General features: G+C 36.7%; 1 protein-coding gene across 1 annotated transcript in view; it reads left to right on the top strand.

The window, feature by feature from the left end:
• LOC132904443 (odorant receptor 30a-like) overlaps nucleotides 1-15,459 on the top strand; it is a 29,081-nt gene extending 13,622 nt beyond the window's left edge. Inside the window, exons 2-5 of the mRNA XM_060954858.1 lie at nucleotides 13,096-13,264; nucleotides 13,618-13,829; nucleotides 14,005-14,636; nucleotides 15,301-15,459. Of these exons, the coding sequence (XP_060810841.1) occupies nucleotides 13,096-13,264; nucleotides 13,618-13,829; nucleotides 14,005-14,636; nucleotides 15,301-15,459 (1,172 nt within the window). The remainder of the gene's footprint in view (nucleotides 1-13,095; nucleotides 13,265-13,617; nucleotides 13,830-14,004; nucleotides 14,637-15,300) is intronic.
• Nucleotides 15,460-15,810: the final 351 nt, after the last annotated feature.

The raw sequence follows: 15,810 nt of genomic DNA, 5'->3' as shown, positions 1-15,810 counted from the left end.
TAACCAGGGATTGTTTTCTTTAATAAGTTTTTGGAAAAAGACAAAGTGTACATTTGTACAGCAATGGATATAATTCACACTTTCAGTGTGAAATCTGATAAAAACTGGAAGGTTATAAAGGTTATTTTATTTCAGAAAATCATTTGATGTTCAGAAAGTCTATATACAACATCTCAACATTTATCTATTCATTCTTTGGAACGAAAGAAGTATAAAAGATGTATTTTGGCGCTGATAAACTAAAACAACATAACTTCAGAAATCGTGGCGTAATTTGAGGTTCCAGCAGCCGTGTTATTCCATTGGCCATATTAAATTAGCCACACGAAGCTAATGAAGCTAACTCGATACCACGACTGTTGATGGGTTGTCAGCCAATTGTCGCAACGCGTTCGACTCCCGGAAGCATGTCTCCACAAATAATGAAGGTCTCCTCCATCGGACTATTAACTTTTCAACACCATGTTAATAAACACGAGTTTAGAAATAGGGCTGTGTACACCATATTGACTTTATAACTTAAATACTGCTCATAGGAGTCGATACTACTCCTCCGATCGAGGAGAGCAATAGTCTGAAGTCACTTCTGAAACAAAGACTCTTCCTTAAGTGTCCTCATGCCTCTTATTTTAAGCATGTATCCATCGATTAGGAAGTAGCAAACCTATTTTTTTTTATAATTTTTGAATGAAACTTTGACCATAATTAAGACACCAATAATTTTTTATTTTGGATTAGAGGACAATCACTTTTGACCTTTGGAAAAGAACTGGCGCTGTTGGTGTTCCTGTTTTCTGTCCATGTCTTCCAAATTTTTTAGATGTGTGTCGAGTTTCACTGTGGCCGGCCCTAGCAGCGCGTCGCGCCGCGGGCAGCGCGTTGTGTCGCGGGCGGCGACGCGGCGGCTGCGGGTATTCCAACATTTCGCCGGTTGTCGGCGCGCGCGGCCGGAATGTGCCGCTTTATTTACTGCCGCGTCTATTTGTGTTTCCAGTACTCGCCGCTACTTTCCTATACGCACACCTCACTATATCAACCGAGAAAACATGTTTGCTTCCTTCTATTTATTCACTACGGAATAAATGATGACCGTTCATAACTACATCCAAACGACTGTAATTTTTGAGATTTGTGACTGTCACAACATGTCGTGGTGTTATTGGCAGAGATTATTTCGTCAAAGGATATAAAAAAATAATTATATATGAAAGAAAAACGAGAACATTCAGATACCGATTTTGTACTATATCAACTTAAAATTAGTTTACACCGCGTTGCCCAAATCTTTATTATTTGGCACGTGTACTTCTAAGAAGGAATATTTCCATATTGCCAGTTATAGCATTTCCGAGACCGTTAAAATAGTTTTACTGGAGTCGTACCGCGGTGGAGCTGCCAGCAACTACGACGGAGTTATTGCAGGCCAGTCCTCATAAATACGTCGATTTTAGATTTCCTACAGTTTAGTTTCCACCACAATATTACTGAATTTAGGATGGATTCGCAGAAATAAAGACGCTTGTTATTAGTTCATCTGCTTATAGGATCGAAGTCAACAATCTTTGTTGCAGGTCATAGATGTCTGAAACAACCTCGTAAAATGCATTGTCTTTCATCATAATATGTGCCATATTAAAAGCAATAAAATTTCATTTATGGGATTTCCTTCCTGAATAACAGCACACGTCTACCGGTATGCGGTACTTTGACATTCCAAGAAACTACTAATTTATATAGAAATAGCCGAATCTGCTTCCAGTTCCAATCGATGTGATCGATATAATGAGGTTAACTTGGACTTGAGTTTGACTTTGAGAGTTTTATCAAGAACCGATTTAGTTGTCTATGTCGTACAACATTCCTGAAACACGGCTGAAATAAAACCGCCCACCATGATCGCACCTTGACATTACAATAACAAGCCGATCAGAAATATAACTAAATAGCCCATGACAGTGAGCCCTGGCCTCCGTGGACGACGTCCCTGCTGGCTGCGGGCGGACCTCGCCGGAAACCGATATGTGTGTCATGGATATGGAGATTTCAACAGCTAAAGTTTACGCAATAAGTTAAATCTATAAGAAGCCAAAAACTACATCAACAAATTGTAGAAATACATACGTCTCGCCTCCTTTTTTCGGAGGGCTAGACAGAGATTACATTTTTCCACCAGCCATTATCTCTGTATTAATCAATCTTTTTAAGCAACCTAGTCAAGGTTTATGATAATCTTTGGAACATACATACATATGGTCACGTCTATATCCCTTGCGGGGTAGACAGAGCCACCAGTCTTGAAAAGATCAGCTATTTGGCTTAATGATAGAATTGAGATTCAAATAGTGACAGGTTGCTAGCCCATCGCCTAAAAAAGAATCCCAAGTTTGTAAGCCTATCCCTTAGTCGCATTTTACGACATCTATGGGAAAGAGATGGAGTGGTCCTATTCTTTTTTGTATTGGTGCCGGGAACCACACGGCACACTCTTTGGAACCTTGATGGTAATTGTATAATTAAAAAAAAAAACAAATTTATTGAAAATTTGCAATAAAAGTTATCCTAAAACATCTTTATTTTTTTAATCACATCTGAATATTAAAATCTTGCCAGCAAATAATCAATTCTTGCAATCAATAATCAGTATTTCAAAGCAATAAAATATGATTCGATTTATAAAAGAGTATTCCAATTAATCCTCCTAGCTGTTCCCGATAGCAGCGTGTCCCGGTTTCCTGGCGTCTATTGGCATTTCCTGCCAAGTTCTCCACACAAAGAAGTTTGAAGAATTCAATTACTTCTTATTACTCCGCATTAGGGCCTGCTCTAAAATAGGAGCGATGAATAGTCGCTCTGACGAACAATCAATTGAAATTTCAAACGAACATCGTTTCAGATTACACATCGTCGTGCACTCATTCATCACTCACATTACACGTAATAGGTGTAACATGGAAAAGTTGCAGGCAGTTACTAGCTTTACTCTTTTAAGAACTTTTATAATCAAATTTTAAATTGTAAAGCATCGTCGACACAGCTACTTTTTTACAGCCGTACACACTTTTACAAAATATGTTTCTAAATATTTTTTACCAGAAAACCCAACAATCGGCATCGATTAAAACTAGCTAATGTGTATTTTTCAATGGATATAAATGCACTTGAGTCCCTTAGCTGGCCTTGTCAGATTCGCGCGCCATTTTCGCTACGTCAACGCGATGAAGCCATTCCACAAATAAGAAAAATCATAGAAGTGGTGGTATAATTGATTGCTATAAATTTGGTGTACATTATTGCTACGACTACGAATAATAGGTCACTTTGGTGGAACAAGTTATACCTACATACATACCGCTTGCAGGATGTCCCCAAGTTGTAACAAGCATTTATTGTTACAAATCAAACACATAACGACCATGACCACTATGACAAAAGTAACTTAGTAAAAAAGTTTGTAAAAGATAAGGTATATTTATTTTCCTGCTTATAGAAAGTTTACTGAAGGTGGAAAGTATTAATGAGATTTAATATTCACATAACGAGCGTAACCTAAAACAAAGTTGCATAATTAGTTAGTTTAGAACTAACAAAACTGAAATTCTTGCTTACCTTTGCACTGATTTCTAAAACTCGTGTTACGGCTATTGACACATCCATATTAACTAAACCCTCGGCCGCACATTACCGGTCAGGTTATCTCCGGCTGCCAATCTGCTTTGGCGGGTGAGCGCATCACGGCTATAAAAAGTCGGCGATGCATTGAGAGCACGGTTATGATAAGGCGGTGAAATGAGCCAGATGGCCGCCACAGACGCTGTTGCAATTCCTTGGGTGAATTCGTGGATCAATGTATCAAACATTTGGCAAACTGTTACAAAATAAAGCATTTTAATACAACTGTCAGTAATAAAAATTCGTGATTGCAATGCTTTATATAAGTGTTACTACCTTTGTTACATGTAAATAGAAGTTTGAACGTGGTTTCATTTGTACTTTCTGGCCGACTTCCATCATCTCGCGCTAGGCGTCAGATTTATGTTTTGCAGATCTTTTAGAACCTTATTCCTTTAGTACGTGATTTAGTTTCTAACTTTATGCGATTACAGAATTATAGAAAGATCGACAGCCATCAGCAGTGACAGCAGCGTGTTTAATAAAAACAAAAGTAGCAGCGGCAATCATAGCCATTGGAAAAATATGAAATTTTCTTTGCAATGTTTCTGTAAACGCACATACGTCGGTCCCTACGTAATTCCAGTGGAATAATACTGGATGTTGTAAATTTACGATATCGTTTCGTCGGCCAGTGAAAGCGATCGTTTGCGTCACCGCAAATTGATATAAGTGGATATGAGTATCGAGTACCAAGTGCGAGCAGCGCTCCTTATCGGGCGGGAGACGAAAATATGAGTAGGGACAATTATCAAGAGAAGTCAGTATTCAGCTTGATGATTAAGATACATACGTATAGATAATTTATAATTAAATACCCCGATTCAAAGATGGGTTTTTAATTACTGAACATTGACGAAACAATATAAAATAAAGAACAAATAAACGAATAAAGAACAACGAAATGTAAATTTTGGTTATTTTGGTTAATATACATTCGCTTATCTATACGACAAGAGAAAAGTGAATCTTTGAGGTTATTCAACTAATCTATTACGATATACTGTTCGCGGAACTGTATTTACCAATCCTTAACTACCTCGTCATCATAGTTACTAAAATAAGGAAAATAAACTGCAAACTCTGATGCAGTTCAGTAAAACATAGCGGATATAAAACTGTCTCATTGCGCCGATAAAGTCGATCCTGCGATTCCCGCCGATGCATTTGCATAACAATGGAGCGGGTTCCGCAGGGATCCTCCCTCGGACCCGCGTTAAACATGCGCACATGCTGCGTCATCTATTATGCAGTTAATGTGTTTTTGTGACTATTGCTCTGCTTACTTATGAACAATAAGTGACAAAACATTAGTACCAAGGTGTAAGTTTCGAGATGGAAAATAATGCTGTTTGAAGATATGGGAGTTTTAAATTGTAGTAGCACAGATGTTCCGCTTGATATATTGATTATGTCATAAACTTGACTGCAAGGAGATCCTTAAACTTTTAGATAGTGCTGTACTAATTACGACATGCAATCCTTCTGAGATGATTCCTATAACGTTTACCGCCATCGTAAACGACAGTATCACCGCGGCGCAGTCCATCGCCGGCCGGAGTCGCGCCACTCAATAAGTCTTTATTACAGACGATGCATTTTATCGAACGCTCTAAATTCGTCGTAAAGTTGAACACGTCTTCGATTTACTGCTTGCTTTATAGCAATCCGGGAACTGCTCTCAGCTACTGTAATAAAGTGAGCGATGATGACAGCTGAATGCGAGTAAAACCCAGCGATTGACATACATCACAGATACACGGTGACACTATAGAAGGTTGTGTTGTAGGAAATAAAAGGTTATCAATGAGCCATTGGTTTGATGGAAATATGTAAAATAAAAACTACTGACAAACCTAAAAGATATGTTTTTATTTGTATATCTTCGAGATCTTTATGACTGAATAATTCAGTATGGCTAACATTCGATGTTATGTGTGAAATAAATCTAAAATAATTCTCTCTCAGAGATGCCACGTACCGAGCAATAAATATCTTCGGAATATGAACGACTTATAAAAATAGGCGGCGTTCTAATTCGAGAGCAGTTTGACCGTCAATGGGCGAGTGACAAGAGTATTTGGAGCTCGAGGGCGGTGGGGCTTCCTAGAGGAGGTGATGCGTGCTACACAAACAAACAAACACACAGCTCGAATCAGTTACATCGTCAATCACCGGAACTATTTTGAGACTGAGATCTCTGTTTGATATAAACATGTTAATGAATGAACATCATCCGGATTCTTTGTGACGTTGCAGTATTTACCACGTGGCATGGATTGCGTGATTTATTTCGTTATGTATTTCGACCTTGTTTACTCGTTCCGCAGCAACCCGGCGGCGTCGAGACTGCATGAAAACATCACGCCGGTCCGGTCTGTACGTGCGAGGAGAAAGCGGCCGCGGGCGCCGTCGCCGGCTCCGTGCGTTGTCTGCTAAACCACAGACACGATTTGCTAATAGGGTTACTCCTACTTATCAATTAAATCATCGCAAGGTCAACCAATATAAGCTCTTGTATCAAATATTTATAGTTATTGGCTCAATTATATTATCCTCTCCTGATTGTTTTTTTGCTGTTTTGAGCAATTTGCTTTAAAACTTAGCCTAAGACAATGTGTAAGAATAGTATGCCTATTGGCTGTTTATGAAACACTTGTTCTTTGTGCCGGGTGCTATAGTCACCTTTGTGTGCGTGTGTGTTGTATTCTTCTTCATTTGGTCTCATAATTACCATTATCACATCTAACAATCACCCAATTACAACCTGAAATATAATAATCAAAATTTAAATGAAATGGTGGGCGTAAAAGCATTACTTTTGAACTAGTTTATGTGGCAACCTTGACTCAATGTGCATAAATTGCAGCACTCCCTGCAGTTGTATCGGGCACTTTATCTGTTCTCGGTGAAAGCTCGACTTCTCGAGCCTCTCAAAGCTCCGAGAAAGCCGCCACCTGCCTGATAATTCAGTTAAGCTTCACTTTGTGTCTGCAATCGGCAACAAATCAATGAAACTACAGATATTAAAGCATATGAAAAATTTAAGAGCATTGTATGAGCAGATTCTTTTAATGTGACTATATAAATGTTTTGGTATTTTTGGCACATTTTCGCCAGTCTGCCGCTTCTTCTCCACTTGCGCTTTGGTAGTTCTCTTGACGTAGTTGATATAATTATAGTTAAGTTATGTTGACGTCATTAAGCGATAACTTGTTTCCTAATTTGAAAATAAATCTATTTCTATTGTACCTAGTATCTTGGATCAATGCATTAAAGAGTGTACTAATTGTAGAATCATGAAAATACGTCACCTTCGTTGGAAACTCCTTTTAAGTTGAATATTAAAATCTAAAGTCTAAAATAAAAATTTAAACTCCTTATGGTAAAGATTTCCATTAAAAAAGATAATAAAAAATTTCCAAGATTGACTTCTGCATTTTCAGCTATTTCTCCTGGACAGAGCAAAATGGCTAATAGCGGACACTGGCCGCAGTCCATTATACACTTTATTGCAGCTCCGGCGCACGCGCATTGTAGTCGCACTGGAAAGTGGCTCTCACTGAAGGCCACCTGATGTGATAAAGGATTGCATTGCTGTATGCAACTCACTTTGTGTAAACCGAAAAACAATATATTACTTTGGTTTGAAACTCTTGAACTTGGATACATTCCAACTGCAAAATCGACATCATATTAGCCAATCATTCCTTACTACTTTGTAGATGAAAAGATCTTGTTATGAAATATGCAAAATATCGTGAACATAAACAGTTCAATGATCGCTTTTTAAGGACAAAGAAAACTTACGACGACGCTATAAAGCTCTTCCTTCATACAGTTGTGATAATTTCATGCGACACGAGCTAAAGGTATTTGTAGCAATAATTTCCAGTAATTTTGTCAGGTCTTTGAAACCATAAAATGCCAGATGAATGCTTCTAAGATAACGGACAGGCAATGTTATTTATAAAAATAAACAAAATTTGACGATTTCTTACAATATTTTTTTTATACTTAAACACATAAACCACTAAGATGACGATAAAGATATTCATGTATAAGTACGTCCTTTTTGAAGCATCGTTCGTCTCATTATAAGAATTGAAATTAAATGCACATCGGCAACAATATGTTCTTGCTTGGGGGGCCGCCCCGACCCTGGCCAACTTGCTCCCTCTCAGATCCGTAGCTATTGTGTGAAAATAATAAATAGTTAATCCGAACCGTGCACAATCGCGGGGTACTAATAAACAACCCCACAGCAGGGCACGAGAACAGAGGAGCTCGAAATCACAGACAAAATTGTGTATGAAGACCTTACTGAGAATAGTAGCGGTAACAGCTGAAGGCATTATACATTTAACATGTGTTCTTATTGTCAGGTAAAAAATTGTTCATAAGTAATATCGTGTATCTTTACTGGAACAGTAGGCAGAAACTACATCTTTCTATTTGCCACCATCCCTGCATACTTCTTTCGCTTCACCACATTTTGGTTTATTTTTATTATGTTTTACGTATCATAATTGTGTGTACGGTGCTTTGTGTCTGATTTACTCTAACGCCTGTAAATTTGAAATTTCTTAATTCAAATGTGAACTTTACCTAACATATGTATGTTCTTTGAATAGAATAGAAGAATAGAATAGATTTATGTATTTTCAAAATTGGATACAAGGTATCACTTATTGACGTCACATCACTTAAATCTAATTATAACTACCACCGCTTCCGAAGCGCATGTATAGAAGGCGGAACAAACTACACTGCAGCATTTTCACCGGATGTCAATGTACAAATATAGAACTCTTAAATCTAAATATTGGACGAATGCATCTGTATTATCTATATTAATATTATAAACCTGAAGAGTTTGTTTGTTTGTTTGAATGCGCTAATCTCAGGAACTACTGGTACGAATTGAAAAAAAAAATTTTGTGTTTAATAGAACATTTATCGAGGAAGCTTTTTATATTTACTCTGCAATTATTAGGAGCGAAGAAAAAATGGAAAATGTGAAAATAAAACGGGGAAAATTATTCCTCCTTGAGAATTTCAACGATACCCAAAATAACTATTATAAAATAAGAATAGTGGAATTAATTTACTATACTTCATTAAATTTGGAAAAATCCCTTGGTCAACACAATTATTTAATATATATGCTAAGTCCTCAGCTAAAATATTTATAATATGACATATCACAACATCCATGTGGGATGTTGTGATATGCCCCAATGATCCTTTGAAGTCTTAGTCTCTGCCGCTGTCTACTATAGCTACTATAGCGATCAGCTGACGAGGGTCGTGACGTCTTAAATCATTTGCGCCACTTTAAATGCAGATGAGAGGAGACAACGACCCCGGGGAGCGACAGACAGAATTGCATCGTTCATTATTATTAGATCTCATTTCCGATGCTCAGCTGGATATACATATGTACAAGACGAACCAACAACGCACAAGACTATAATTGATTATGCTGATGTGTGTTATCTGGATTTAACTGAAGAGCATCTCAACAAATTAGAACGTCTTCTAAACAATTGTATCAGGTTTGTTTTCTGCCTTCGGAAGTACGATCATATTTCTGAATACCGTTCTCAGCTAAAATGGCTCCCCATCCGTAACCGTAGAAATCTTCACATTTTATGTCAGCTCTATACCATTCTCAATAATCAGCTTGCCCCAGACTATCTTAAAAAAGACTTCCAAGTTTAAGTTCTACTCACGAAAAAGTCCTACGTTCTTCAAATAAGTTAACTCTTGCTATCCCTTTTCACCGTACAGGTATTGCCTCCAATTCTTTCGCCGTTATGGCTGTTAGGCTCTGGAATTCACTTCCTGAGTCCATCAGGACATCCCCAAGTCGTTCTAGTTTCAAATCGCGGGTATACAGGTTTTTCTTGAGTCGCGAGGGTATTTAATATCGCCTTTTCATTCATTTCGGTAATCGCTGCACCTATTTATTTATGTATATTGTTTATCTATTGTAGTTTTTATGTATATATATACTATATATATATATATACTATATATATATATATATATATATATATATATATATATATATACTATTTTATATTTCTAATTATTTTATTTTATATTTTGTGTAGGTATAAATATATTTATTTAGTTTAACCCCACATTAAGTTCTCTGTAAGACCCAATGGTTGACTGGTAGATAATGCTTCTAGCATTAAGTACGCCAATTGTGCAATACATTTGTATTTTGTGCAATGAAGTTTAAATAAATAAATAAATAAAATAAGACTAATAGAGTGTTCTAACAACCATGTTAACGACGTGACGGTCAGTGTCACAAGATGACTGAGATGCAGAAAATTGTCTTCAACTTCTATCGAGTGGAAGTAGTGTCCGTTCATCCTAACAAATAGTTTCGTCGCAAATCTTCCTGCAGTTTTTACCATCACTAAATGTTTGTGTCAGTCGAACTTTTGTAACTTTCTATTAATCTTGTTTTTGTACAACAAATTAAACAATTTCAAGTTACGCAATTGTTTCAGAATAAATTTTGTTATCATTTATACTAGTCGTATCGCGAGCTCCGGTAGAGGCGACGAAGAGAGCACCGCGCGGGGTAGGCAGAGCACTCTAGATTAGCCCAATCTGCGTCCGACACGCGCTCGCGATGGGAGATATTATTTAAAACAGAAATTGTTCCTTTCATACTACTTATTGATCAAGAGATATAGGAAGCAGTTATTATTATTTAAAGACATAAGATAGGTAATGAAAAGTTATGTGCCCGCGTTGAACGTGACGTCCTATTCAGCTCAAAGATTGAACATTATGAAGCATCGCCCTTCCACAAAAGTAGGTTAAATTACACTAATGACGATGAAAATTAATGAACAGCACATTTATTACTTGACAGTCTTACTAGACAGTGAAGAGGATATATTCGTTTCAAAATATTTGTCACTCTGTCAAAGAAGATTGACTGCTTCGTCATCACGTCAGTGCTTCCTGCAGTTAAGCTGCGGCGCGCTCGAGTGCGCACGCGCAGATCGTTGGCGTCCCTAGCCACGTGGCCGCCGACCCGCACCCGCCTATCAGAACATCAATCAATGCTCATTATGCTCAACTAGGGATGTTTGCAATATAATATGATTCATAAGACTTATATAAGGTGACTACCGTGGGATGAAGCGTCTGAACAGACCTTCAAAACGTGAACCCACCACAAGAGAAAATATGTTTCCTGTTTGCCAAATCAGATTTACGAAAAGCAAACTATGGTTTTACTGCGCAAAGTAACATTAAGAAAGTACAATTTGTATATCACTATAATTTCATAACACATGAATATTATATCTAATAATTGGTTTAGTAAATGCCGTGGTGATATTAGTTTTAGTATCTGTAGAATTTGCAGCAGTGGTCAAGGACTACGATCAATTAAAACTACAAACTACCGCTTTTCACCCATTTATTAAACAATTTGAAGAATGAAGATATTATTATTTCAGATTCAGATATACAAGATGGTTCAGTCTATTATAAGCAAAGAATCTTTGTCTATATTGTATCAGGTCATTTTCTAAACAGCACTTTAGTGATTTGCCTTCTTAAGAAATAGCCGGAGCACTTTTTTACTCAATTTATTCATCATGACCCGGCGGAGTGCTGTCTGCTGTTAAACAAAGCTGTTAATTTAGTTTATAAAGTTTGTCTTGAGCATAAACATCTTATAAATATTAAGTTGTTACCTTATATCATGCCCTTGTCACAATTTCGAATATTTATACATAACAGATATTTTCTACCATAAATTATTACTTAAATTATAAAAGAACACCCGTGGTCACAAAATACAAATATCTACGATTGATTCAGTATTATTCAATGTTATAATTACCGCTACCTAACGAGGTATAAATTGACACCTACGTTGCATACTAGGTCACTCCAACCTTTCAATACACCATCACGCTCCGAGCCGCTCGGTCTTTCAAAATGGTTTTCGGAAGGATTAAAGAAAACTTAAATACCATTAAGGACAATTCATGCGAGACTTTATTATTGATAATTAATTACATGCCGACAATTGCAGGATATTCTTTTTTCCAAAACAAGATAAATGGTTCGTATAATCACGATTACGATAACTTATAATTATTACTAGCTGTGCCCGCGATTTCGTCCGCGTGGAATAGTCGCAAATCCCACAGGAATTATAGTCTTTGTGACATTTATGAAAAGTACCCGACGTCATTCTCCAGACTCTTCTTAGTCCACGCAAATAATAAAGAGAAAATGTTTGTATTTTTGTATGTTTGTAACGAATATACTCAAAAGCTACTGGACTTATTTTCACGAAATCTGGCGCATATATAGAATAGACCTTCGGAAGTGACATAGGCATTTTTTCTAGAATTTTCACGGAAATGAAGCCCCGCCCTAAAGCAAGTTATATATCTATAGGTACGCAAAATTTCAAGAATATTGTTTCAGTAGATAACGCGTGAAGAGACAACAAACAAACAAACTTTTGCCTTTATAATATTAGTTGGGATTCACAAAACAAAAAAAGTGGAATAACGACCTATAACGGAAAATATAAAATATTTGAGCCGCGCGGCGCGGTAGGCTTCTCTCTTCCTTGCAGCGTCATGTTTTGCACTTCATGCGGCGCGGGTGAATTTTATATCGGTGTTATTTTTAAATTGTTATATCTTCTAAGATTTAAATTAAGTGATGTCAAGGACAATGTTCTTCACAATTAAATACTCTTAATCAACAACACATTTATTTGGATAAAGATTAATAATACTACGTTGACAACTCTTAACAAATAATGCATTAATTTCGACCAAATTTGATTACCATAAAAACGATTCTAGTGAGTTAGTGGACATTTTTTTTAGATTATTTCAAGTGAAATAATTCTTTCATACATATATTTTTGGTATCTTGAACCGTTTTCGCAGCGCACGCAACGGAAGCCATCAAGGATGAAAGTTTTTCCCCTTTTTTTACATTTTCTTTTATTTCTTCGCTCCTAATAGTTCTAGCATGATGTTATATGCCTTCCTCGATAAATGGTCTATTCATCACAAAAAGAATTTTTCAAATCGAACTAGTAGTTCCTGAGATTAGCGCGTTCAAACAAACAAACAAACTCTTCAGCTTTATAATAATATACGAAATATTACGATCATTATTTAAGACACATTAATTTATTCTTCATTATTACTTACTGAAATAAATTATAATTTTACTATTTCAAAATGAATTCCTATGTTAATTCATTCATAACATAACAAATGTACGACGGCAAACACTTCAGTCGTCTCTGATTACCTTTGAACAATATCAGGGGTGTAATTCCGTGTCATCAACGAGTTGAAATATATTTTTGGAATTTTACTTAAATTGTAATAACACAATATGTTTCAGTGTTGTTTTGGTTTGTGCACATTTCTTTAGCTCTCTACATTTATATTTTGGGGACCATTATGTACAACATGTATTACGCTAAAGGAGTTGCGGATTACGTTAACAGTTTCTTCAGCTTATCAATTTTAATATTAACTCTTAATGGAGATTGGTGGACATTAACTAAAAGGTATGTTTGTATTGTTTTTGATCATGATCTTTATACTTTTGGTTTTGGTGCGAAATAATAAGTGACAATACAATGTCAATAAAAAAATAGTATCGAAATCGCACTTCAGATGACAGATAATGTTTTATGCCGAGTTCCATTGGCGATAGGTTTTTAAACGTTTGTTTATTATCCGTGAGTTCACAATAAAGTCACGCGAATCTTGATCAAACGAACCATGAATAGATTATCGATTATTTATTTTTATTTCTCGTTGTAAATTTTAAGAAAATTCTTATTTCAAGTTGAGTTAAAAAATATATAGTAGTATAGTCTTTAGTAGAAGTACGATACAGTCTTTTGAATGTCTCTAGGTCAAGCATTCAAGATGCTCTGAGACTGGTCAAGAAGAGTGACGACCTGGTGCGACAGTCCGGAAAATTTGCTGACGAGCATGCCGGCATGATGAAGATTATAAAGTGGCTCATACTGGCCTGCTACACCTTCCATTTTGTTAACGAGGTTCTTATTTTTTCAACAGTCAGAGTCATAACTACTACTGAAATTACTATCACTTCTTGCACTGGTAAGTTATAAAGTGTTAGTATACTGTTAGTCAGTGATGTGATTGACCTTAATTCTTCATTATTTTTATGAATTTTCAAATAACGATCAATCAAATCAATATGGAATTAATTCTGGAAATAATTAATTAAAAGACAAAGATGAGCCAACAACAGATAACATTCCGCATATTTCAGGTTTGAGGCCCCTCTCAGGCAGTCCCAACATGGCGATATGCAAAGCTATGCTGACGTTCCAAGAGTTGACGGGCATCATCGTGGTGGCCACGTACGACGCCATGGTGATCCTGTTCACCTCGCACTCCACCGCCATGTACGACCTGCTGCGGCTCGACATCGCCAGCATCCAGCATCTGGAGCCCTCAGATCCTGACGGAGATCTCACGATATCTAAGCGCCTACGAGAGGCTATTCAGCGCCACACTCTCATTCTAGACACTGTAAGGATATTACAATCCATTTACAGTTTTGCTGTTGGTGTAGACTTCTCAAACTATGCAGTATCTGTCATGCTTTTTTTTGTAGTACCACTAAACATTTGTATAAAATTTGGTCCTCTTGTAGCTCATAATTTACTTGTTTTCTTCTTATACTGTCTATTAGGACAGAAACTCAATACGGCGGCAGAAAATTTGGAAATGGCTATTTACGATTGTGGTTGGGAGAGGTTCAGTCTCAAACATCGTAAACTGGTATTGTTTATGTTGATACGGTCGCAAGAGCCCGTTATGTTATACGCGGCTAAAGTTGTGCCGATTCGACTTTATACATTTGCTTCCACAATGCAGGCGATCTACAAATTTGCTGCCGTATTTAAATAATAAATGTTTAACTTATAATTTCACTTTAGCCTGAAGATAGTATGGAAGCTGCAGTTCTTCTATTTCACAATTGAAGTTTATGTAACAATTAATGGTGATAAAAATAAACTAGTCCTAACCAAAACGATTCTTGCTATGTATATTATCATCATCTCATAACCTCAATCTGATGGTAAGCAAGATGAGACCTAAGGTGGTGCACGCAAGCATAAATATATGAGTTTTATTTTTCGCGAACTCTTCAAAATATAGTATCGACGATGGCATTGGCGCGAGAGGTCACTGCGACATAAAATGAAATCATGGAAGGTTGCGTGTAATACGAGCTTGATAGTCTGTTTTACGAGCGAGTGGAGAGCGGAGAACCTCGTAAATCAGGGCTCCACTATGTGTCCATTACTCGTTAATGCCCGGCGGCACCTTTCACTCGCACGATTTCAAACAATCGGTTAGTACGACTTAATTACTATTGTCTGTGATGTTATTGGAAACGATCTGATCGTCGGTAGCATAATGATCGCTGATGTCATCATTATCTTTGATTAAAGAACACAATTATACACCAATGCATGTTGTAAATCATTCAATAAAAGATGTGTTTAAGAATTGCGATTTGTTTATACTTAAAATGAAACTGAATTTTCACATACAGGTTGACGTAGAGTTTGTAAATGATGATCGTCACAACTATTTGATGCGAGGTCGCGTTTGGGGTCGTCACCGGAGCTCCATTAAGTCAGGAGCCGCTCAATCAGGCTCCGGGTTTAGCACAGGCAACGACGATTTCTCCAACTCGATTAATAACGACTAGGATACCTATTTGATCATTAATTTATCAGGCATCTATAATAACGGAATTTTAAAAAAGCATCTTATCCAAAATAACAATATACTTACAATAGTCATTTCGATGTTAGTTAGGTGTTTTATACAACCTATCTATGCAAAGTACATGCACATCAGATAAATGTTAAGTTAAATATCGTGTGCAATACATAATATATATAATCACGCCTCTTTACATCCCGCAGAGACTACATCTTTCCAGTTGCCACGATCCCTACATACTTCTTTCGCTTCTTCCTCATGGACCTGACTATGTCCTATTTGTATGTAGATAGCAGAAGTAATAACCTGTAAAAATATTACTGCGATAGACTGC

The sequence above is a fragment of the Amyelois transitella genome, chromosome 5 (assembly GCF_032362555.1).
Source record: "Amyelois transitella isolate CPQ chromosome 5, ilAmyTran1.1, whole genome shotgun sequence".
Classification (NCBI taxonomy): Eukaryota; Metazoa; Arthropoda; class Insecta; order Lepidoptera; family Pyralidae; genus Amyelois; species Amyelois transitella.
Note: the sequence above shows the minus strand (reverse complement) of the source record. Positions and strands in the feature narration are given on the sequence as shown.